General features: G+C 35.5%; 4 protein-coding genes across 6 annotated transcripts; 2 read left to right on the plus strand and 2 right to left on the minus strand.

The window, feature by feature from the left end:
* Positions 1-1,752: 1,752 nt before the first annotated feature.
* On the minus strand, positions 1,753-13,696 carry LOC21403538 (branched-chain-amino-acid aminotransferase-like protein 1). The gene is given in 30 exon segments (XM_024175698.1): positions 1,753-1,994; positions 2,814-2,962; positions 3,043-3,078; positions 3,359-3,439; positions 3,622-3,693; positions 3,942-4,025; positions 4,357-4,410; positions 4,606-4,691; positions 4,814-4,865; positions 5,173-5,259; positions 5,438-5,492; positions 5,830-5,930; positions 6,035-6,223; positions 6,600-6,702; positions 7,266-7,324; positions 7,569-7,706; positions 7,872-7,964; positions 8,128-8,199; positions 8,343-8,441; positions 9,214-9,281; positions 10,809-11,281; positions 11,569-11,639; positions 11,749-11,862; positions 12,033-12,089; positions 12,383-12,467; positions 12,836-12,923; positions 13,011-13,074; positions 13,172-13,300; positions 13,395-13,464; positions 13,589-13,696. Coding segments are annotated over 29 exon segments (2,901 nt in total). The 5' UTR covers positions 13,690-13,696; the 3' UTR covers positions 1,753-1,994; positions 2,814-2,842.
* Positions 13,697-15,426: 1,730 nt separating this feature from the next.
* Positions 15,427-17,883, plus strand: LOC21403540 (GDSL esterase/lipase At1g54790). 3 transcript variants are annotated; one of them, XM_024175697.1, is made up of 5 exons: positions 15,427-15,712; positions 16,526-16,726; positions 16,849-17,015; positions 17,124-17,394; positions 17,470-17,883. In XM_024175697.1, exons 1-5 carry the CDS (start codon positions 15,478-15,480, stop codon positions 17,736-17,738), a joined length of 1,143 nt encoding a protein of 380 aa, XP_024031465.1. In that variant the 5' UTR covers positions 15,427-15,477; the 3' UTR covers positions 17,739-17,883. The 3 variants fall into 3 exon arrangements, with proteins under 3 accessions (XP_024031465.1, XP_024031463.1, XP_024031464.1); XM_024175696.1 differs by lacking the exon at positions 15,427-15,712 and adding an exon at positions 16,074-16,370; XM_024175695.1 differs by having other exon boundaries at positions 17,124-17,883.
* A 121-nt stretch (positions 17,884-18,004) lies between these two features.
* LOC21403541 (UPF0603 protein At1g54780, chloroplastic) lies at positions 18,005-20,042 on the minus strand. The gene is made up of 3 exons (XM_010113557.2): positions 19,499-20,042; positions 19,006-19,198; positions 18,005-18,549 (listed from the first exon to the last, which is right to left on the minus strand). Exons 1-3 carry the CDS (start codon positions 19,937-19,939, stop codon positions 18,302-18,304), a joined length of 882 nt encoding a protein of 293 aa, XP_010111859.1. The 5' UTR covers positions 19,940-20,042; the 3' UTR covers positions 18,005-18,301.
* An 888-nt stretch (positions 20,043-20,930) lies between these two features.
* Positions 20,931-23,957, plus strand: LOC21403542. The gene is made up of 7 exons (XM_010113558.2): positions 20,931-21,293; positions 21,638-21,717; positions 22,020-22,138; positions 22,322-22,379; positions 22,677-22,749; positions 23,037-23,139; positions 23,551-23,957. The coding sequence occupies exons 1-6, from the start codon at positions 20,970-20,972 to the stop codon at positions 23,127-23,129; spliced, it is 747 nt and encodes a 248-aa protein (XP_010111860.1). The 5' UTR covers positions 20,931-20,969; the 3' UTR covers positions 23,130-23,139; positions 23,551-23,957.
* The last annotated feature ends 42 nt before the right edge of the window (positions 23,958-23,999 follow it).

Consider the following 23,999-nt stretch of genomic DNA (forward strand, 5'->3'; position numbering starts at 1 on the left):
TGGTGATTTTAGAATCATGATTTGAGCTAGTTTAAAACATCACATCAGATTCTGAATCATGATTCAAAATCATCCAAACCAAATATTGATTCAAAATCATGATTCAAAATCATGATTCAGAATCACTTTAAACAAATACTGATTCTAAATCAGGATCAGAATCATCTACCAAACGCACCCTTTCTCTTGAAAAGAACGCTAAGTCGAAGAGATGCGTGGCAAAAGTGCAAGGAAACTGATATGAAAACATATATGTACATGAAAAATATTATCATCACTATTTTTGTCACTCTCTACATGCATTGTTTGACACGTAGACTCTATTATCTCATTTTTTTAAAATAATAATATAACATGTTAATGAAATTTAAATGTGAAACAGTGAATGCAGAGAGTAATAAAAGAAGTGACAAAAAGAATAATGATAATATTTTTCTAATACATGCATGGTCTCTGTTACTTTACATGCATGCATGGGTGGCTGGCCGATAAGGCGTTAATCCTTCGAGTAGATTATAAGACCTAAAGCAAAATAGTATAATACATTTTCAATGATATTCTTTCGATTAGATATATAAAATAAAATCATTAGGATAAAATTAATACATATTTTAAATGATAGGATTAATTGTGGCATTTTTTGCAGGAAAAGTAGATGGAAAAGAATAGTGATTACTTTTTTCTTATTCAATATTTATATATTTTAAGGAAATAATATTTAAATTTTGAAAAAATGCATCATATAGCATATTTCATATTTATGTTTCAAGTGAATAGTTTTTTTTTTTAAAAATATTAAATTATAACATATTATTAATTTTTCTTATTCAATATTTATATTTTTAAGAGAATAATATTTAAATTTTGAGAAAATGCATCATATAACATATTTCATATTTACCATATTAATTTAAAAATCTGACAACCGGCTTTAGCAACTGTTTTCTTGCCGCCGTCTTCAGCAATTGTTAAATATCACATTTACCATATTAGATTATAGTATAATTTTATTATAGTATATTTACCATATTAAAATAGTAGATTATAGTATAATTTGATATTTAAAGTTTTAAATATTATTAAAAACTAAAAAAATACTCCTAATTTTTCTTTCCACTTCTCTCTTCTTCTTCCAATAGTCAAGTTCACTATGACCGGCTCTGGTGACCATCTCCAACGGCCAGCTCTGGTGACAATTAATTATATGCTGTAATTTACTAAACATACTATTAAATATGTTATTTCCCTCTTTATCCATAAATTTTGGCGTATAGGTAAATATCTTGAATAAACTGGTTTGTCCCAAGTAATTATATATTTAACCTAGATATATGGAGAAACGACGATAAAAATTTTAAAAGAAAACTTCTTCAGAAACGATAATGCAAAGACAAACGACTAGAAACTGGAACAACAACAAAAAAGTAAACGACAGTAAAATTAAAACGACGACACAGAAAATCATATAAAAAGTGAAAAAAAAACAAATATAAAATAACGGAATGGAATTGTGTAGCCATTAACTAGTCGTGCCTTTATTATTTTTGATTAATTATATTTCCCAAATTCTTTAAAAAAAAAAAAGAAAAAGAAAAAGCAGCGGATGAAAAATGAAACGACAAAACCTTAAAAAATAAAGAAACGACATCATAATACAATTAGAATTCCGAGTTTATTTTTAGTTGATTTTGAACAAGCAATCCGAGTTCCAAGGTACCAGCAGTAACAGAGTGCAACATTTCCAAGTGATAATGCACAAGAAACCGCAGCAGGCTTGGATAATGCTGAAAGGAAAATCTTATTTTTATTGCAGCACGTAATGAAACATGCCCTAAATCAGATTTTATTTGATTTTTGAGTCGTTTACGGAAGACAAACGCAGATGGAAAGAAAAATATAATAAAGCTTCCAAATGGATGACTGCTCCTTTATTCACTTGTCTGTACGCAAGGTCTCACATCTTCACCGCTAGCCCCAAAGCAAGTGAAAGAGACCTGCCATTGAAAACTCTTTATTATTGGTTAAGAATGACAAGAAACTTAAAATACTAGAAGAAAGCATGTTATTTTTCTTTTCTTTTTGAAAAATAATAGAAAATAGACCAATATGAAAAGCTTAAGAAAGTATATAGGCCAATTTTTAGTTATAGAAATTAATAGGCCATAACTTATCAAGTTATGGTTCATAACCAGATAAGTTATGGACAAACTTGTCAAGTTATGGTTCATAACCAGACAAGTTATGGACAATTATGGACAATAACTTGTCAAGTTATGGACGAAAACAGTAATTTGACCTATTTATTAACTTATGTAAACTATTGACCTATTAATTTTAATTCATCTCAAGTTTTGCCTATTTTCCTCTTTCTCCCTTTCTTTTTTTGGTGTATTCACATCCTCGGCCCAACACCTATTAGAGGAGTCTACTGGCACCGCCGATGGGATGATAAGCGTCGTGAGCCTTCAACGCTATCAGCGTAAGGCTCAGAGTCTACCAGCACAGAGTCTATGCCAAAGGGCAGACTTTTACGTGCTGCATTGACTCGAATCTTAGGTGGATAGAAGCACTGGTTCCAAGTAGGACTTACTTTACCGCCATTCCACCACCACCGGCGGTTATCCTTCTTTTCTATCACTCTATTTCTCTCTCCTTTTGCATAAGAATCTCGCGAAAGTTTTTCATTTTTTTTTCCTGGTAAATCTCACAGCATTTAAAAGGACTCATGAAAGTTATTTACAAAAAAAAAAAAACAAATTTTAGATATCAAACACTAAAGCCCACGTAGGAAAATGAGGATGTGTTAATCACACCTTTTCGAGCAATCATGATTTTAAGTCTCTTAATATGTTGGTATGGGCACCCCTGAACTTTCTGTCAGCTTTTTGTAAGCTGCTTGCAACTGTCGAGTCACAGGCCCTACTTTTCCATCTCCGATTACACGCCCATCGATTTTCGTAACCTAATAATGAATTCCAAAAATTATAAGTATCGCGTACATTAAGATGAAATCATTGCAACATTGATTATCAAAGCACTCACAGGAGTGAGTTCTCCCATAGTCCCCGTAGTCCACACCTGAAGGGAAAACAATGCTTTTGGTGAGCGATGACATTAAATAGAAGAAAAGGGATACTAATGCCTTATAAGAGCAAAATAAATATCTCCTATCTAAACACTCATACATATAAGATGTCAAGAACTTTTCTTGAGATCGTGATATGTTGTTAATCTAATACTTTTTTTGTGGGTTTTTCTCGTTGAGATTCTAGAGTCATCATTTTTTGGTTTTCTTATAATTGAAATTCTGAAGTTGTTATCAAAATGTATTTGTATAAATGTATCGGTGCAGGAGAACCTCATCTGCAGTATGGAACTCTGAAAGGCTGATATTACGCTCCTCTAAGACGAACTTCTCCTTGACCACAAGGTCCATAACCTACAACCTCAAAAAGCAAACTGGTTATTACCAAAGAGCACATCATATCGAATTTGTCTGAAACTGAATTTTCAGGTTTTATGTAGTCCACCTACGTTCTTGAGATACTAATATCATACAAATAGGCTCACAGTTAACGGAACTTTATTGCAATAAGAAGACTGGAAGCTTAAACAACGTACAGTAGCTCGCGTGATGCCAGGAAGACAGTAATCAGCATGCGGTGTCAATACACGTCCTTTCTTTACTAAAAACTGCATAAAGGAGAAGCAATTGGGAAGATCGGAATTAATGAGAAAAACTTGTATAATGCAAGGAAATATACTTCATATTATCATGGCAACTTGATCTCATCTTCTGATATTATGACTATTCACAGAGAATTTTTCCCAGACCGGAATGAAATTTAGAAATCAGTGTGTCAGGTTACAGAGTGAGAAGTCTTAGAGAGCGCAACCACCGATTTCCAAATGAAACATGAAAAGCAAAAACACAAGCTTACAATATTTGTTGCATTTGTTTCTGAGACGTAGCCATCCTTGTCAAGCATAATTGCATCGCCAGCATTTGCGTTATTGCCTTCTATCTGATGAATCCAATATGCATGTCAAAATTAATTCAAGAGGAAATTCACAATAATTGACACGTTACTACCATCATAGGAAAATGACGCCCCTTTTATTATGTATGCACATGCACACAATTAACTACTCAAGGTTTAATGGTTGAGCCTTCCATCAAGAAAATTCATATACTGAAAAGTGAAGTCCATCTCAAAAGGCTAATAAATTCAGGAGTTCGGACCAGTCAGCAATCACCTATGTGAGCATCAGAATGACTGTATCGTATCAAATTTGAAAATTATCATAGTCTTTAGTAGCACCATAAAGAAATATAGTTGTTGAATGGAATGCTACCTTTGCAAGTATATTGTTGAGGAGGTTGTTGTGGTGAATCTTTGAATCCAAATTCTGGTAAAAAGACGATAAAAAAACCAATGTCAGCAGCTGACTAGAATGACAAACTCTTCTACTTGACAGCCGTAGAAAAGACCTGGCAATGTTGTTATATGTAGACAGTGGAATCAAGTTTTATTTCTTCCCCCCCCACATCCCCCCTATTTACTTGAATACAAAAATAAAAAGGGAAGCAACAATCTTACTTACATTTGGTGAATTACGGCGAGTAGTAGCTGTAACCAGAGTTATACCACTTGTATTATCATACACAGGGGGTTTCCACTCAGGAAGCACTGCATGTTTAGTAAAGAAATATTCAGCGTAGACGGGATACACGGCAATATACATTGATCAGCAGGATAATCAAGTGTCATCACTACATGAAGCAGAAAAAATAATAAAAAAATTGATTTACCTATTAACGTGCAACCATAGAGATTGAATGCAGGACTCATGCCAGAAGTAACCTGAAAGTACACAAATATAATCCAACCATCAAAATGAGTACATTGCTGAATCTTGATAGATGCACAAAAAAGGATATTAATCTTTCTAAAACTTAGATCAATTTTTATAAATTCACATAGAAAGTGGGGGCTCCGTCCCACTCCTTAGAGGAGTAATACCATTTCCCTCTATTACTGCTGTCTTACAGTTACAGCACTAATCCTTTAATCCTGTGATCTATTTATCTAAATGTCTTTATATTATAAGCACGTGCATGCAAGATTCAGAAGAGGAGAGAAAAAGGTGCTGAATAAGCTCTCAACATACCTTCTTGCCACGAGTAAGACTTAACCGGATGTGTGTATTATCAAACATTCCATTCCGAATAAGAGTTCTGAAGATAGCTTCTTTAACCTGCAAGTGTAAAATACTCTACTGGTGTCAAGCAACAAGTCACTGACATACAAGTTTACAGGAAAAAAAATCAATGAAGAAAATTCCTTTCCCACAAAGACTGGCGTAAATAAATTGTACCAACCGGTGAAGCAAACTTCTTTTCATCCGGCCAAAAATCAAGCGTACAAACTCTTACCTCTTCACGAGTGGGCACATTTTCGAAAGCCAAAGCCTTTGCCGAGTCAAACAACCTGTCAACAAAAATACATTCAAGTTCTTCCATTCTATCTTGATAACAATATAATGATAATGATTACATTATCACAACCTTGCGTGATGGTAGTAGTATCTATGATTCAAGGAAATGCAGCCAAGTTATATATCTATGTACTCCAAGAAAGATGAGGAAAAAAGTTTTGTGATTGCAAGTTTTAAATGCTCTGCTCATATGGCAAACAGTGATTAGTTTCTCATTAAATGAACTTAAATTTTCTAGTTTCTCTTTACTAGTAGCAAGGTATCTTCATACACGGGTCAAATTAATATTGAAGAAGCATCACCATTTATCAAAGCTCCCTTTTCACTGACCTATCCAAATGCTCTTCAAGCTTAAATATCTTTCCATTGTAAATTCGGAGTCCTTCCCAAACTGAATCACCTCCTTGGACAACAGAGTCGAACACAGAAACCTAATGTGGGTGAAAGGTAGACAAGAGAGATATAGATATTAGCAGATGATAAATCTGTTCGAGTTTTCAATTGCTGGTCATAAAATGCCCCCATCTTAAGGTACCTTTGCACTGTCTCGTGGAAGAATCTCATCACCAACCCATGCAAGCAGCTTTGCGTTGGCAGGAACTGGAAGATCAGGAGTAGGCAAGGGGGATTTCAAGAGGTGCGATGTATGCCTTACATGGCGCCAAAGAAAATTGTACAGAGGTAGACTTTGCTCCAGTACATCGTACAGAGAAAGTGGAAATGGCTGAAAAGGTGAATAGAGCATAAATCAGTTGAAAGCATCATTTCGCTTAGATACTAAGTTGATATTATATGACCACGATAAACAAAAGCCTAAAACGAGAACGATCAAACAAAAGCCATTAAGCCCCTATGGTCTAAACATCTTATACAAGATCATTTAAGAGTAGAAAAACAAAATGGTAAGCAAACAAATACATCAAAAATACAAAACAGTCAAAGAAGCAGAGAATAAAAATGTGGCGGTGCTGAGATTAGTCTCTCAACAAAGACAGTAGAGCAAAGTTAAATGTCCACCAAGTCAAATAATAGACACATAGAAACTCACAAATAAATTTGAAGGCGTTAGCAAAACGAAAATCTTTACACGATCAACATACCATGGGGTACTTTCTTGGTGGTTCAAAGCCAGTCGATTTGTGTACACTTTTGTACCACCAGGGAGCCCAAATTCCATCTATTGGTTTCGGACCAGCTTCCCATCTGAATATTTTTGGATGGAAAACTTGTCATGCACATTAAAGAGCATCATGCCAATTCTAGCAATTACAGAAAAAGGAACATAGAGCCAGGTAAAAGAAAAGGAAGAACAATATGTTTTCTCAAAAGTTTGATAGCCTTATGTACCAAGCATTTGTCCCCAAAAAAAAAAAAAAAAAAAAACACACACACACACACACACACACACATATATATATGGGGAACAGTAACGGATTTTGGATAAATTCCAAGGACAGAAGTTTTGAAACAAAAGCAACAAAACAAATAACAGTAAATAGCAGAAAAAGTAGCATACAACTATAGACACCACGGAGACTATAATAAATTTAAGTAAAATTAGAAGTAAGGATCAAAGAGAAAACTCTTCAAATCTATGGTATAATTGCAAGCGAGGTTCAACTGGATGAACCGACCAATCTCCCAGAGATTTTTAAGAGTAATATTATCCCACCACCTTAAACTTAGAGGTGTAATAATAGCCAAAGAGTTTATGAGTGAAAATTGATTTAATTATGACAAAAAATTTGAGGAATATCATTACATACTTGAGCATTGAGGCTTGAAAAGGAATATCCAGATCTTCACAAAGACCGCGTAACGTAGCCTGCGAATAAACAACACGAAGTGAGACTGGAAAATATGGCTGCAAACTTGCAGTTACATAGGTCCATTTTAACTGTAACTCAAAAAGCCTTCGTTCCTTTACCATGTTGAGATACACTTAGGAATCTCTAATTGACAAGAAATCTATTAAACAGGTAATTCCATGAGCAACGTATGATCCTTTTTATGATTCACACACACAAATATTTCAAGTTAAAGCACACATATTTAGAGAGCTCCAACACCTCAGGATTTTGTCCAAGTTCTGCAGCATCAATGATAGGTGGAGGCTTTCCCAATGCTACGAGCTCATTATATATTCCAACCAGGTCTGCAAAACCCAACTCGAGGAAGGACGGTGGCACCACCTTGTGAAAGGATGGCTGAGAATACATATCAGATCAAGTTTTCAGTTCATGCGTTTAAACCAATGATTCTTGATTTTGGCATTTGAATTCAAATTTTTTGTGAGAGGAAAACACTGTAGTAGAATCAAAATCATGGGATTAAACGCATGAAACAAACGAGCCCAAAATCTAACAACTTACCAAAATATCCAGTGGATTGCGTATTAGTATGAAGTGCTTTCCTTTTTTAAGTAAATCACTGGACAAGCCAGGCACCCATTGCTTTGCCATATGCTGTAGACCGTAGGAACATTGTATACAACAGAGCAAAAAAATCATCACAACAAGGTCAATCTAGGGACAATATTTGGCAATATCTGATTCATAATCATATCCGTACCAGAATATGAGTAATTTTATTTTTCTTTCTTTATGTTGAAAAATCACGGTCCCTTACCTTACAGAACCTGTACTTCTTCTTTCCTGGACCAGAAATAACCGTATCTAAAACCTTATTTCCATCAGGTTCCTGTTAAAAGAAGGAAAGAAGACAAACAATTATAAGTTCAATATCCAAGGAGAAGAAGATAACAGAAGAGGGTAATGTTTAGGAGGAAAAACGACATCTTAACATATCATGAATCAAGAATCTCAATTAGAGAAAAAGAATACCATTGTTGATAGTAGTTCCTCCCTATAGGGTCTATCAAAACCTGTCACCCGAAGAAAATTCGCGTAGAGGGGTTCATCGAGCACTTCCATATCATCCCTCTGGTTTAAATCCAAAGCAACATTAGGGCAGTGCACATTAGCAGATAACCATTGTGTTTTAAACTATACTGAAAAATCAAGATCCCATCTTTGGACTGAAAGTAAACTTAGTTAATCGCTCACAAAAGAAGACGTGAGACTTGCATATCAAGAAGCTTGACTTGCAAATTTAAACTTGGTTTGGCTGCAGAAAGCATTATTATCTAATCTATATTTGTCATAAGCATTATTATTTGTCTTCCATAACAGAATTTAGAGCTACAGAAAACAAAGTTAAGCTATGGTTTCCCAAATGATCCCAAACTTAAAAAAAATTATTAATACTTTTTTTATTTCTAATTGCAAATATACACCCTCACTGTTTCACTTGCTAAGAATCCATTCTGCAATGAAACAGAAGATTTTCAAAGGCAGCTCTAGTACTTTTAAATTCATGCAACATGGTAGTGATTCTTGATTTGGACATACTAATTAGTGCAAAACTCACTCGCAATTATGATCACCCAAAAAGTTCATAGACTTTCCCAAAAAGTTTAAAATACTTTTCCTTTTCTTTTCCCATTTGCCCTCAGCAGAATCATCCATCCAACAATCTTCCAAAACTTTCTCCAAAACAAGAGAAACACACAAATATTTGAAACCCAATTGAAATGTTTATCACTCGAATCTGAACCCACTAAAGAACTGAAAAAAAATAAAAAAAATAAAAAGAAAAAAAGAAAAAAAAAAAAAAGAAAGAAGAAATGGGAAGGTAAAGGAGTAGAATTGGGACCTGGGCAAACGAGTACGTAAGGCTGGTACTGAGTGATCTCGGAGGAGACCATGAATGAATCACCTCCACTTCTCCTTCCTCCTTTCTTTGCTCTGCCATTTTTGGATTACTCACACTGCCACGCTTCTCGCTTGTGTTTTTAAAAGAGATTCTCCTAAAAAAAAAAAAAAAAAAGTACTGTTCGTTGTTCAAACAAGAGAGAGTTAATTTTTTGATGATTTTTATTATACTGAATTGTTCATTGGGTGAGCGTTGCCGTCATTGGATTCGTCGTTTTTAGGGAGAAGGAGAGAGGGAAAGGAGATTATTGGGTTTGTTTGTCAGAGTCGGACAGCATAATTCTCTCTCCGGTTACAGTACTTTTATTCTCCGTATGCCACTAAAATAATCCAAAGATTCTCTCTCCGGTTACAGTACTTAGTTTATTGTCAGATTGAGCCAATCGGATCCTGACAGCTCACCCCTGCAGCTACTGTATCGACGGTGGGGTGCGGGGGTGGGCTGGCGGCGGCGCCAGATCTTTTTCTTTTTTTTTTTTTTGAAATTTTCTGTTTGTTTCAATTTTTTTTAAAAGAAAAATTTATATGTTTTAGACCACAGGAAATAAAAGACATTTTCTGTTAAAGAAAAGAAAACGACTTTGTCAGATGATATCCACCTTTTTGATATTATTAAAAGCTCTTTTCTAAATAGTACTTCTGAAAATTCTAGCTAGCGAAAAGTAAAGTTATTTTACCAAAAAAAAAAAAAAAAAGAAAATTAGTTGTTCCCGTTTTGCACTAATTGATGTGATAGATGAAGGATGTATGGTATTATTTTCTAACCGATGAATGACCGAAATAATTTATGAACACATTATGAAGGAAATGACGTGACACAAGGAGCGGTATAATGTTCTTTTTCAAACTAATATGAATGGAAAAGTATACATATTTTTCCAATCTATTTATTAAAATAACATTTTAGAAAAAGCCGAAAAAACAAGAGTCCTATTTTACGCAATTGAAAAAAAACAGAGTCCTAGTTCATGACGCAATTTTTAGTTTGAAAGTGAACCACTTCATAACCTCGGCAGAGTAAAAACTATAAGACAAGCTAGCGAATCAGACGACTTAAATTATTAAACAGAGTAATGTGACCCTATTTTTTTTCGCTGATTCGAGTTTAAAATTTGAGTTTTATTACAGTAAAAAACTCTCAAAAATAATCACATTTAATTTTTTTACTACAGTAAAAAACTCTCACACAACATCACATCTCAACTCGAATTAGCGAACCGAACGGGCTTTATCAAGTGAAATATTAAGGTAACATTTATTTTAAGTGTTCTGTCTGATTTAGAATTATAATTTTTAATTTTACTACAATATTTTTCTCTTACAAAAAATTTAAATTTTAAAAATTAAAATTATAAATCATAATTTTAAATCTATAAACCAAACATCACCTAAATATCCTTTGATTTAGAAGCTACCATTACCAACTCAAAGAAGAAAACCAACACATACTAGAGCTTCTCCAATCTCCTAGTATGGCTATGAATTTATATATATATATATATATGTATATATATAAAGGCCCTTGATTGTAAGGACCAAGGCTAGCCTAGCTCGAGTGTTTACATGACACAATAAATAGTCGAATTTCGGATCTTTTATATGAGTGCATGTAAGGAAGCAGGTTCATAGGCTTTAGTGTCTCAGTTAAATCTGTGATGGTAAGGCTAGCTTTGTCTATCAAACTAAGAAAGTAATTGAATGTGTCAACGTTGCGAATAACAGAAGCAATAAGAGCCAATGGGCCTTTCCTTGACACTACTACGGCTACGCTGGAAGCACCATTTGTTTCCGTTTTGCCCAGAAAAGCTTCAAATCCGTTGCTGCTATCTTCATTTCCTTGTTTAGCGACGTTGAAGATGTCCCTGGTGGCACAAGTGCTTTCCGGCAAAGAGACGTGGCGGTTCTCGTTCTGCTTCTCGGAACAAGGTTTTGTCTGGTTTAGAAGACTGCCAAGTACTCGAACAAGATGTGGGAGACATACTGGGTCATATATAACGTCGGCGCCCATACTGCAGGATGAGAAGAACAAGGGGAATTAACACCGACTTCAGTACTTGTGGGGCTACATGATTGAACAAACGATATGCAACTTTCTAAGGCAAATTAACTCTGTCAACTTCGTCTCCCATATCGTGATTATTTTTCAAAATTATAAATGATAACAAAGGGACTTGAGACAATGCGTGGGAATATGTATCAAAACAATTGTCTTCTAATTGATTGGAGAAAACCTTGGGAGTTAGCACCATAACCACATCATATGTTTGGTTGGCATTTCCACAAAAGCAATACTCACATAATATCTGGCTTAAAGCCTCGAAGTTGTTCCTCTCCTGCGGATTCCCATGGAAGATATATACACTTTACCTGAGATTGTAAATACGAAAAAAAAAATCATAATTTTATCGGCTAAAAAATCTCTGACTTCTCCTTCATCCCTCACAAATGTGTGAAAATGATTGAACCAAAAGCTCACCCTTTTTGGGTCTTCAATTGTTTTCTGCACATCAGTTCCAATGCTCAGGTGGCTCGCTTCTAAATTAACTTTCATGTTTGCTAAAGTTGACATGTCACCATCACTTAATATCACCTATATCAAATACAAAATTATAAAGTTATCAACAGTTCTTTATTTTCAAGCAAGAGATGATTAAATAAATTGTTCTTTTTGTTAACAATTTTGTTAAGAGCTAAAGAAAAGATACGAAAGAGAGGAAGACCACAGATCCACCTAAAAACAAGAGAACATTCGACGCATACCTCCGAGGCTTTCACATGTGCAAGACAAATTCCAACCAAACCCACTCCCGAACCAACCTGTTTAGCTCATGATAAGCCAATCGCAACTCCATAATTCAGTACAAGAAATGGAAAGAGGAAAAAAAAGCGCCATTTAAGATAGGATTAATGGATCTTAGTCGAGTAAATTTAGAAGGAACTGCAGAGATAAGTTGCACAAGAAAGTCACTCCGTTAGAGATTGCAAGCATAACTTAACAGTAAATCCACACATGTTCAAATCCATCCACCCCCAAGTTCGAACCTAAAAAAATAAAAAAAAAGGAAGAAAAAAGTCAGACTATGAGGTAGGTTATATGTTGCATAACTTACCTCAAAACATGATCTATTAGAAAATAATTCCGGAAAGGCAAGTATGCACTCTGACAAATATAGACTTGATGGCCAAACCGAACACCTAAAATGAAACAAACGCCACATCAATTCAGTTCACGTACTTGATGTGATGCAACCAAGAAGAATATAACTTTCTTCATAGGATACTCAATAATGATAATGAATTAGGACGCAGATAGATCATACATGTAAAATGCCACAAGCATAGCATCATATTATCCATAATAATGCGAGTGGAAAACGGCACGCAAAGTGTCAAAAAGTAGGTCTTTATCCAACAATGATTAGAAAACATCAAACACAAGTCTTTCAAGTGTTTCTTTTTTCTCTTTCAACCAAGCTAAAAAATGGTGTTAGTGTTACAGACATCAAACATAGTTAATAGTACAAAAGAGAACATTAAAAAAAAGGAAAAAATTTAAAACATACCCCGTATCTCCTTCGAGCATGTTAAGAGAACATTGGAGCGGAATCAGCAGTTTCCTTGACTTGGGACAACTTGAAAGTTGTAAACATTCTGAAAAAATAAAAACAAAAGCAAACCCATCAACCAAATAAAAGATGCAAATACACTTAGCAACACCACATAAATCAATATTGTTACCATTGGGAAAAATAAATGAAATGCATTTGTTGATCCTTGCAGTTTCTTTGCCCGCAACACCATCCTAACACAACATAAAAAATAAAACAAAAATAAAAAAAAGAAGAAAAACAGGAATTTGTTAGAAAGAACATCTATAGCATATATTAATCAATTTATACCTTCAATTGAGTCATGTAATGAGCATAAAGTTCATAAATTTCGTCCAAAACAGGGCAATCATTGAGCTCAGCTTCAGTTATAAGCTTCTTCAGAAAGCTCTTCAAATAAGGCGCGTGAATTTTCCCATCCTGAGAGAAACATAAACAGAATAAACTCAAATTGCTTTTTTTTTTTTTCTTATCTATTTATTAATAAAGAGTGTCATAAAGGTGTAATCTCTACACTTTCGCTTATGCAGTGGCTCCAAATGAATCTCTGTACTCTCTCTGTAACCGATCCTTCACCACAAACCCTACAATTAGAAGAAAAATGCAACTCAATAATCTAATAGCCAGACCAAAACCTAGAAGACGACGAAGAAGAAGAAATCGCGCTAATATGCGCCGCATTCGGCTAAAGTACGCCGGGGGAGATACCGAGCGAGTGCGATGAGGGAGTCCGTGGGCTCGATGGCGAGGAAAGCTGAGAGCAAGTGCAGACATGGAGGGTCCGCCGGATTGAGGTTTTCGTCCGCCATGATTGCTTCTATGAGTTGAGTAAAGCTTTCTCCGGAGGGAGGGGAGGGTATTTACAGTTTACTCCGTAGTTCGTTGTCGTTTCAGGAAGAAAACGACATGAAGTTTCCCATTCTGAGTTAAAACATTTTGTTGTCGTGTGCACAAAGATGACATGTCGTTTTTTGAATAATTCATATAAACTTTACAATGTTCAATGAAATGAAGGCTGATTTACTATATATTTAGAATTATATATCGTATACGTGAAAGAAATTTCATAAATAAATATGTTAGTTTGGTTTGGACAATGAACCCATATAAAAACTGTCTCGTTCACTTTACAGATTTGAGTTTTTAATTTTAGTTAAGATATGACATTTTCTGAGAGTTTTTTTTACTGTAGTAGAAAAAATTAGATGTGACATTTTTCAAGAATTTTTTACTATAAAAACCTAGAACTAAAAACTCGAATCGATAAAAGGAACGATATTTACAAAAAATATCAAACCAAGTCAAACTATGAGGGCCTCGTTCACTTCGCAGATTCGAGTTTTTAATTCGAGTTGAGATATAACATTTTATGAAAGCTTTTTACTGTAGCAGAAAAAGTTAGATGTGATATTTTCTGAGAGTTTTTTACTGTAGAAACTTAAAATTGAAAACTCGAATCGGTGAAATGAACGAGGCCGAGATATATTAAACCAAACCGTATGAAATTGGTTAGTTCGAGTGATTTGATCGGTTTAGCATTTTTTCTCAAGTCCCCCAGCCTGTCATCCAAGGTTTTCTGTCGTTTTAGCATATTAGAAAAATTATAATATGATATATCACCTGTCTAAACTTTTCCTCAAAAAAAAAAAGAAAAATATATATATATATATATATATATATATAAACGACGCATCGTTTTTGTTTCAACATTCACTGTCGCTTGGTGGAAATTACAAATTACTTACCGTTTATATGGAAACCAAACATTTTATTTCGAAGAAAAAAAAACGACATATCATTTTCCTTTTAAGTTAATGTCGTTTGTAGCGTTAAAAGTGTTTTGTTCCATAAACTACAGTATTCTTTGAGAAAATGACATGTTATTATCTAGACGTTTGCTGTCGTTTCTACGATTATACAAACAACAAACCTTTTAATACTTCGACATTTGATGTAGTTTGTTATGAAGGAAAAACGAGAGTCTCGTTTATGGTCTCAAACGACATGCCATTTGTCAGTATAAAGTTTACTGTCGTTTACGGTCTGAAACGACACGTCGTAAGTCTATCGGCTATTCCCTTTAAAATCACTGTATTGCCTTTTCTCAGCGTGCAAGGATTTCTATTGGCATTCGACTCGTAAAAGGAAAATTTACCCGTTGCTTGCCAAATGGTGTTTACATCCGTGACTTGCATTTTCAATTCCAATCAAATCCCAATGATATCAAATGTGCCCCTCTAAATTATCACTCAACAGAAAATTAATCACCAATTTTATTGCGTTTTAGCCATAGTCCATAAAAGACATCAAGACAATTAGGAAGCCGTAGCATATACAAAGGGCCACTAGTTAATCAAATTGCACAAGGACATAATGGTAATTGAACAAACCAAAAAAAAAAAAAAACGACATTGCTTTTGGGCTCCTATTTTGCCTTTTCCCAAATTCCAAAGCAAACTTCCACTGTACCCCACATTGCCATATATACCTCCAAACTTTCTCTTGTCAGAAAATGTTATATAATAACAAGCCACAATATTGTCTTGGTAGGTGGTACATTACTTGATAACATACACGTGAAGAGCAAGATCCTATCCATGTGTCCCAAGACAATGATCCCCCAAATAATCACCTTGTTCCTTATTCTTTCACCTAAAATAAATTCCGTAAATTTCAACTACCCTGCGGTTTTCAACTTTGGTGATTCAAACTCCGACACTGGTGAGCTTGCTTCTGGCTTGGGCTTCCAACTTGGCACACCCAATGGCCAATTATACTTCAAAACCCCAAATGGAAGATTTTGTGATGGCCGTCTCATTGTAGACTTTCTCGGTAAATTTCTTAATCTTTACATTTCATAAAGAAATCTAATTGGTCGGGTTATGCTGTATTAATTTAATGGGTTTTGTGTAATTTTCATTTGATATGATTTTGACACGATACAACACACAAGCTAATAAATTTTATACCAAGAATGGTTGTTGCTTACTTTTCCAGCTTAAAAAAACTGCTCTTTACTATCAAACTGTCTATATGGAAGGTGTAAGGGTAACTTTTTATCCTTCTGGTCTTTACTTCGGTTCTACAAAACTAAAAGCAAAGATACAACAGCCAATGATGAGGCCCACAAGGACAATTGGACAAAAGACTTATCATGAGGAGATTTCTTAGAATTATTGCAGTTGTTGGTACTTTAGATTTAAGATCAGAAACCACCCACCAAACATCTACAAACCTCTCTAGCGATTGGCCATGGCTACCAAGACTTGTATTTTCACCGTATTCACCTTCATTTCTCTTTTCTCCTTGCATTTTTCCCAATCTGTTGACTTTAACTTCCCTGCTGTTTTCAATTTTGGTGATTCCAATTCTGATACCGGTGGTCTGATTTCTTCTGGGATTGAAAGCCTTAACCCTCCAAATGGACAAAATTATTTCCACAACCCATCTGGGAGATACTGTGATGGGCGTCTCATCACTGATTTTCTCAGTAATTTTTTTTTTTATTCATAAAACTCTATCACACATTCCTCTGTTATTCCCATGTTTCCTCTGTTTTTTTTTTTTTTTTTTTTTTGTTGTTGTGTTATGATGCTTTTAAAATTGTTTTGTTTTTTCCTTAATCTTTTGAGGATAATGATGCAGTGGACGCAATGGAACTTCCATTCCTTAATGCCTACCTGGACTCAATAGGCACGCCGAGTTTCCGAAAAGGGTGCAATTTTGCAGCCGCGGGATCTACCATACTCCCAGCAACTGCAACATCAGTTAGTCCATTTTCATTCGGAGTTCAGGTGTCTCAGTTTCTCCGGTTCAAAGCCCGGGTTCTTGAATTGCTAGCTAAAGGTTAAACAAAAAAAAAAATCATTTGTTAATGCATAGTTCTTTTATGTTATCCATTAGCCATGAAGATTTTCCGGTAGAGAGATACGCGAAAGAAATCTGAACCTTTGTTTGATTCCTTTTAGGTAAGAAACTTGCCAAGTATCTGCCAACCGAGGAATTTTTCGATAAGGGACTTTACATGTTTGACGTAGGCCAGAATGACATTGCTGGTGCATTTTATTCCAAAACACTCGATCAGATTATTGCCTCCATTCCATTAATTTTAGTAGAATTTGAAACTGGAATAAAGGTCGGACTGAATTGAATAAATTGTCGTTTCATTTAAACAACATAAACTCTTCTCAGACTGAATTGAATTTGTGCTTTTCTTTCTTGCTTTGTTTGGTTTACTTTTCAGAGACTATATGACAATGGCGCAAGGAATTTTTGGATACACAACACTGGTCCTGTTGGATGCTTGACACAGAACGTTCTTAGATTCGGAACCGATCCATCAAAGCTTGATGAACTCGGATGTGTTAGCAAGCACAACCAAGCTGCTAGACTGTTCAATCTGCAACTCCATGCTCTATCTAAAAAGTTGGAGGGCCAATTCTCAGATGCAAATGTCACATATGTTGATATCTACACAATAAAATCGAACCTCATAGCAAACTACACCAAATATGGTATATACTTATTTCTATCCAGAACCATGATTAGTCTATTTATGGTAAAGTTTGTTAAACGAAATGTGATTGCAGGATTTGAACAACCTATTATGGCTTGCTGCGGATATGGAGGTCCACCATTGAACTATGATTTTCGAATTGCCTGCGGTCAAACAAAGATCTTGAACGGGACTTCGGTCACGGCCAAAGGGTGCGCGGACAGTTCTGACTACATCAGTTGGGATGGAATTCATTACACAGAGGCTGCAAACCAGTTTGTTTCTTCACAAATACTCACAGGAAAATATTCCGATCCACCTTTCTCAGACAAAATGCCGTTCCTTCTGAAGCTCAAGTTCTAAAGACATAAAATGATTGTTTCCTAATTATTTAATTCTTTATTTTTCATCAGTATTTTATAATGTACTAATAATTCCAAGCCATCATCTCCAAATAAATTCTGACAAATGTATTTTTATTTCCCAAAAAAGCCAGAAATAATGCAGTGCTCGCAATTCATCTTGTTAATTGTTTATCTTTCATTTGCTTGTTAAGACTTACTCTTAATATATTTTGTTCTTGCCCAACTTTTTACTAATATTAAGATGTCAGAAACGTAACAATTGGCTAAGTCAAGAACCGAATTTCATTTCCGTGTCTTGTATATTTAACAAACACCATGCCTTTTTTCCTCTGAATACAAGTTTCTCATCAATCTTTAAACAAGATCATCTGTATAACTTCATGTTATACATGGTCTCTTTCACGGGAAATAATCTACAGAGACAAATCTGATTGTCATATTCACTTTACTTCTTGGAGACATAAGCATAGTATTGTGCCATGGGAACAATTGTCATATTCACTTTACTTCTTGGAGACATAAGCATAGTATTGTGCCATGGGAACAATTGTCATATTCACTTTACTTCTTGGAGACATAAGCATAGTATTGTGCCATGGGAACAACAAAGGCAATCACCAACAAGCCACCAACAACTAGGGAGAACTGTCCACGTTTCTCTTCTGTCTCTTCCCTACTTTTGAAATTCGATTCCCTTTTGTTTTCCTTAAACTGAGGACCCCCGGGATCTGGAAGCCCATCAATGGCGGCGGGGAGCCGCTTCGCACTGCTGAAAACGGCTTCATTGTATTTCTCTTCCGTAGCCAAGACTGCAATTCCAAAATCATATATGAATGGAAACATTCAGAACTAGTAGCCAAACAAAGTGACATTTTGATTTCTTTAAACAAAAGAGGACCAAGGCTCTAAAAGAATCAAGTACATCCTCTGAATATATGTATTTTTTTGGTTTCCTTTTTGAACGGAGGGTGGCGTGGCATTGAATTCTTGACCTTAACATTGTTGCTGATTTACCGCTAAGCTATGCTGCGACAACTTTTGACTATTCTTTTGAGTTTTGACCGATACTCTACGAACCAAGTCCATCCTATGACTATTTTGTTTTTGAACTGGTGGTGAGGGATTCAGACTTTTGATCTTAACATTGAAAACTAAGTTGTGTATTTACCGTTAAGCTATGCCTGAAACCACTTTTGGGATAATTTTTCGGGAACTAACAACTAGTGGAATGCTGACTTGAGAATGAAGAATGAAGGCAGATTTACCAGGGAGATTTTCTGATACAGTTGCTTCAAGGACGTTTTCTCCAACAGCTTGGATAAAGGCAGGACCACCAGTGACAGCCCCTTCTTTTTGACTTGTGATCAGCACAACAATGCCCTTGTTATTCCCTTCCTCAACAGTGGGATACCAACGCTCCAAAACTTGGTCAGCATACTCAAAAGCATCAGCTTTGCTCTACAAACCAATTAAAGCAATGTTCAATACATTTCGTGACCACTAGTCCAAAGTATTTGCCTTCTTGCTTTCATAACTCCGAAGATTTCTTACATTTGAGGAACAAAACATAAACACTCTCTACATTGTCATTGTTTAGTGATCATAAAACTCTTGACGGCTTAAGTATAAACTCAGCTAAGTATGAACAATACATGTGCTGACTACACAATCTCAATTATAAACGTTTGGTTCATCGGTTTGAACAGAAATTCAAAATTTTTGCGAGAGAAAACACAGGTTGAACATGATATAACTTACAGTGAGCTTTCTAACAGTGATGAAATTGATGCGGAAGTTCTTTCTCGACTCCAAATCAGAAAGCAATCTCTTCAAATCCGACCTCGTGACGCGGCTAAGAACTCCGGCATCATCTACAACGTATGATTCTTTGGGTGGTCCATCATAGAGGACATCAAATTCAGATGCTAAAGCACTGCCAGTACTAGGCAAGAGAACCGGAGAAAAGTTGAGCGCTAGAGAGAGAGCAAGAGCTGCTAATCCTTGTTGGGCATAAGAAAACAAGGGCGGTTTTAGTAGTGAGTGAGAAGGCTCTTTCTTGAGGCTTGAGGTAATGGGTTTTGGGAGGCAGAGAGAATTTGATCTGGAGTAATGGAGAGAAGGGGACAAAGAGGTTGTTGGAGAGTAAGATTTGTGGTTTATGAGAGGGAAGAGAGATTGAGAAGAGAGAATGGTTTCCATGGGAGAGAGCAAACAGATTTCAGCAGTGATGAAGTTGAACCATCAGTGAGAGAGAGAGAGAGAGTTTGTGTATGATTTTTCTCTATGTATCTTGTTTTTTCTGTTTTTCTGTTTGCTGTTATTTTGGGTGGCTTGGATTTGTTTTGTGTTGGATTGGCTGGCTGAATTTGAGTCAGGATAACGTATAGTCTTTTATCAACCATGGAAAGCCATGAGGGTATTCTGGTCCCAGCAGCAAAATTTCTCTCTCTCTCTCTCTCTCTCCCTCTCTTAAAAAATCTCTCTTTTCTTTTCATAAACCAAAAAGAGAGTTCCTTGGGTAACCAAGTCTCTGTCGTTTTTGTCAGGATTAGAGAGTAATGATAGCAAAGTTAATTGTGAGCATTTTTATAAAATAGATAGATATAATAAAAGTTAATTAACATTAACAAGAAAGCACGTTGTTTGTGATTTTTTTCTCATTTATTGGTGCCTCACTTCTCCATCCCTTCATCACTTTTGAAAATTTTAAACGGTAAAACTAGTCCATCAATGTAACAAAAAGAAACTAACTTAATTCTATTTAAAATATGAGTGTAGTTTTCCCTCATGCTACCACATATTTTGCACAACACATTAATCAAACGTAAGTTTTAAAGTGAGATTGTCGAGTAATAAATCCTAAGGCATCTTGAGAATGAGAAAAAAAAAACATATATTTTTCACTGCTGCACCAACCTATTAGTAGTTGTTTAGTGATTTTTTGTTTCTTTTTTTTTTTTCCCGAGAAAGATGTGGTTTAGTGATTAATTACACAATTTTTTGTAAGGAAAAGTAATTACACATATTGAGGGATTACAATATTCATTCCTATATTTTCGTTCACGTCCTCGTTTTTTCCTTTGAAAAATAAAAACGACATATCGTTTCTTCTACAATACCAAAACTGCCCTTTCTGCAAGCATTCAAAAGCCAGTCTCCCTGTCCCCACATTATCTTCCTGCCTCCAAAATTTTTCTGCAACCATGAAAGAAACTATCCTCATTCTCTCATGGCCATTCTTCTCTCCCTTTCTCCCCCCAACCCCGTCTTCCCCAAAATCCCTTCTTTGCTCACTCCAAACCCTAATTCCACATTCTCCTCCATCACCACCACCTCCAGACGACATTCGATTCTCAAAATCACTTCTCTGTTTGTCATCTCCTTTGCACCGCAACAGTTCTCGCTAGCCCGCTCTTCTGAACAAGCTCCGGCTCCGGCTCTGGCGAAACCCTCGCTCTCTGGTATCGTCAACACCAAATCCTGGTTCCAGTTCGTCGGCAATGGCTTCGCCATTCGGATCCCTCCTCAGTTCGAGGACATTATGGAGCCCGAGGTACTTCGATCGTTATGATCTTTTTGTGTTTTGTTCTCCAATTTTTGTTGTTCTTCAATTGAAAATTTCTTTTCTTTCTTCTCGGCGAAAATAAAAGTTCAGTTCTTTCTGGTAAAAATGGTAAGATTTTGTCACGTTAAAGAGTTAAGTTCATGCATTTCACTGTTCCAGATACAGCGAGCTTTTTATTTGTTTTTTGTTGTTTCTTTCTGCTTTTAGCTCCTCAGAGTTTTGCAATTTGCGATTTGTTTTTTTTTTTTTTTTTTTTGGTTGTTTCTTCTGTTTTTAGCTCCTCAGAGTTTTGCAATTTACGATTTGCTTTTTTTTTTTCCTGCCATTTATAGGATTTCGATGCTGGGTTGTCTCTGTACGGAGATAAGGCAAAGCCCAAGACTTTTGCAGCTCGTTTTGCATCTCCTGATGGGTATGTAATTCTTATGAATTTTCCCTAATCTTCGTTTTTCTTAATCAAGTGTAAATGGAATGCCTTAAATCTTAGCTTTTACGTGAAAACGTTGCCCCACGTTGAGCAAAGGAAAGAAAGCAAAGGAAAAGTTTTGATGAGATTTTTTTTTAATAGTTTGGTGGAGATCAACCTTAGTTAGTATTCTGTCTTCGTTAGTTTCTTTTCTTCTATAAGTTTTGTCCTTTATGTTATCTGAGGCTTAATTTTGGACGTTATATGTTTATTATTTTTTGTTTTCTTGTCCACGTTCTTTGATACAGATCTGAGGTTTTAAGTGTCATAGTTCGTCCTACCAATCAACTCAAAATCACCTTTTTAGAGGCCACTGACGTAACGGATTTAGGTTCCTTGAAAGAAGCTGCTAGAATCTTTATTCCAGGTATATAAAGGTTGAATTCTGGTTCTGATCTTTTCTCACGCCATAAATCTTTGTTCTAATTTACCTTTCTGGGTGGTCTTAGTCTAAGACGAATTTACATGCTTTTTCCCTATTGTTCATCTTGGCTCTTCCTTCTGTTCTATTGGTTTTTGCTTGTAATTCCGACCAATGTGACGATGGCAGGTGGGGCAACTTTATATTCTGCCCGGACACTAAAAATAAAGGAAGAAGAAGGCTACAGGTAAATTCACCATTCATGTGTTGAAACGATCATGATTTTTAAGCTTTTCTAGTTAAATAAGAATGTCCTGTCATAGGCACAATAATAATCACGAAAAACTAGGCTTACCTATCTCACATAAGTACATAACTGTATGACCATATCTAACTTGTTATCTGGAGATGCATGTCGGGACTTCCTTCTTGATCTCTATGGTTTCCTTTTACTTGAGATTTTTCTGTTTATCTACGTTGAGTAACAATTTATGTTTGTTTTACCTCTCATTCAACGTGTTGCTCATATGTTGATATGTTTCAGGACTTATTACTTCTATGAATTTGGCCGAGATGATCAGCATGTAGCACTGGTTGCTGCTGTTAATAGTGGGAAGGTTTGTGTTCATCGTTCATGTGCATTGTAGTGTAGAAACACTAGTCAATTTTCTGCCAACATTAGATTAGATTGACTTGTATTCTATGGTTCTTGTCAAGAACACTGGATAAACCAGTCTATAACAAGCTATATGCTAAGAGTTTTTACTAAATCCTTGTGCTAAAATGGCAAGATCCTGCCTGCTGGTTCACAATCTGTCCTTTCCAAATTTAGTCTAATGTATCTAGTTATCCCCTTGATCCGTGTGTGTAATAAAGTAATCATTTCTACTTGTTTATTGTGAAGGCAATTATTGCTGGAGCAACTGCGCCGCAGTCCAAATGGGATGATGACGGCATGAAGCTTCGTTCTGCTGCTATATCAATGACAGTTTTATAGCCATGTGCAGGTTTGTAACCAGACCACAAACACCTAATTCCTAAACACCAAGTGGGAGTTCAAGTACTGTTTTGACAAATTTTCTCTTGACCAACTCTGTCGCATCCGAATCCTCTAGGTTAAGGTCAATACTAATTTAATGTTTTTGGGGGTCTCGATTTGGAACATAACATACTTGGAAATTCTAGAGCCTATTTGTTTCATAAGTTTGAACTACAATTTAGACCTTTTTGTTATAGAGGTTTCTCTCACAAAAACTTGAAGTTCAGTTCAAACCTATGAACCAAGCAGGTTACTAATGTTAGACTTTTTTTCTTCTTCCTTTTTTTTTTTTTTTTTGGGTGAACCAATCTATCTGAACGCGTGTGTTTGACATTGAGCCAACATTTCTGCTGGCTACTAATTTATGTTCACCATGCAGCTACAATATAGAGGACAACACAGATTTTGTAGACCATCACTGAGGCAAACTATGACCAGAAGATTCATAACGATCATACAGGCATCTCCAGCTCAGTAATTGATATTTCAGCGCTTCTGTAGCTAGCTGTTTTTTGGATTGAAAATCTGTTTTTTTTTTTTTTTTTTTTTTTTTTTTTTGAACAGGTCACTGTCAAAAGAATTTAAATTTTGTCGTGGAGATTGAAAATCTTTCTAATCTTATCAGAAGTCCTTGGCTATAAGCTTTGTGAAAACAGATTTCTGCCCGAACAACTAATCTTGCGGTGAAACTCTAGGGGAACCAAAGAAAGAGATGGAGATTTCCCTAGGAAGGATTTGGTTAAACAAAATAACCTTCTTTATATTGTAGCCACATTCAATCTTGCATCCACGTAAAAAACTTTTTTTTTTTTTGGACATGTTTCTTCT

This window comes from Morus notabilis, unplaced genomic scaffold, assembly GCF_000414095.1.
Source record: "Morus notabilis unplaced genomic scaffold, ASM41409v2 Scaffold888, whole genome shotgun sequence".
Lineage (NCBI taxonomy): Eukaryota > Viridiplantae > Streptophyta > Magnoliopsida > Rosales > Moraceae > Morus > Morus notabilis.

Coding starts and splice junctions, on each gene's coding strand:
- LOC21403540 (XM_024175695.1), top strand. CDS start 15,478: ATGTGTCCCAAGACAATGATCCCCCAAATAATCACCTTGTTCCTTATT. Junction 15,713..16,525: donor TCTCATTGTAGACTTTCTCG/GTAAATTTCTTA, acceptor ATAATGATGCAG/TGGACGCAATGGAACTTCCA. Junction 16,727..16,848: donor TCTTGAATTGCTAGCTAAAG/GTTAAACAAAAA, acceptor GATTCCTTTTAG/GTAAGAAACTTGCCAAGTAT.
- LOC21403541 (XM_010113557.2), bottom strand. CDS start 19,939: ATGGAAACCATTCTCTCTTCTCAATCTCTCTTCCCTCTCATAAACCAC. Junction 19,199..19,498: donor TCACTGTTAGAAAGCTCACT/GTAAGTTATATC, acceptor ATTGGTTTGTAG/AGCAAAGCTGATGCTTTTGA. Junction 18,550..19,005: donor TGTATCAGAAAATCTCCCTG/GTAAATCTGCCT, acceptor TTGGAATTGCAG/TCTTGGCTACGGAAGAGAAA.
- LOC21403542 (XM_010113558.2), top strand. CDS start 20,970: ATGGCCATTCTTCTCTCCCTTTCTCCCCCCAACCCCGTCTTCCCCAAA. Junction 21,718..22,019: donor CGTTTTGCATCTCCTGATGG/GTATGTAATTCT, acceptor TCTTTGATACAG/ATCTGAGGTTTTAAGTGTCA. Junction 22,750..23,036: donor CTGCTGTTAATAGTGGGAAG/GTTTGTGTTCAT, acceptor TTTATTGTGAAG/GCAATTATTGCTGGAGCAAC.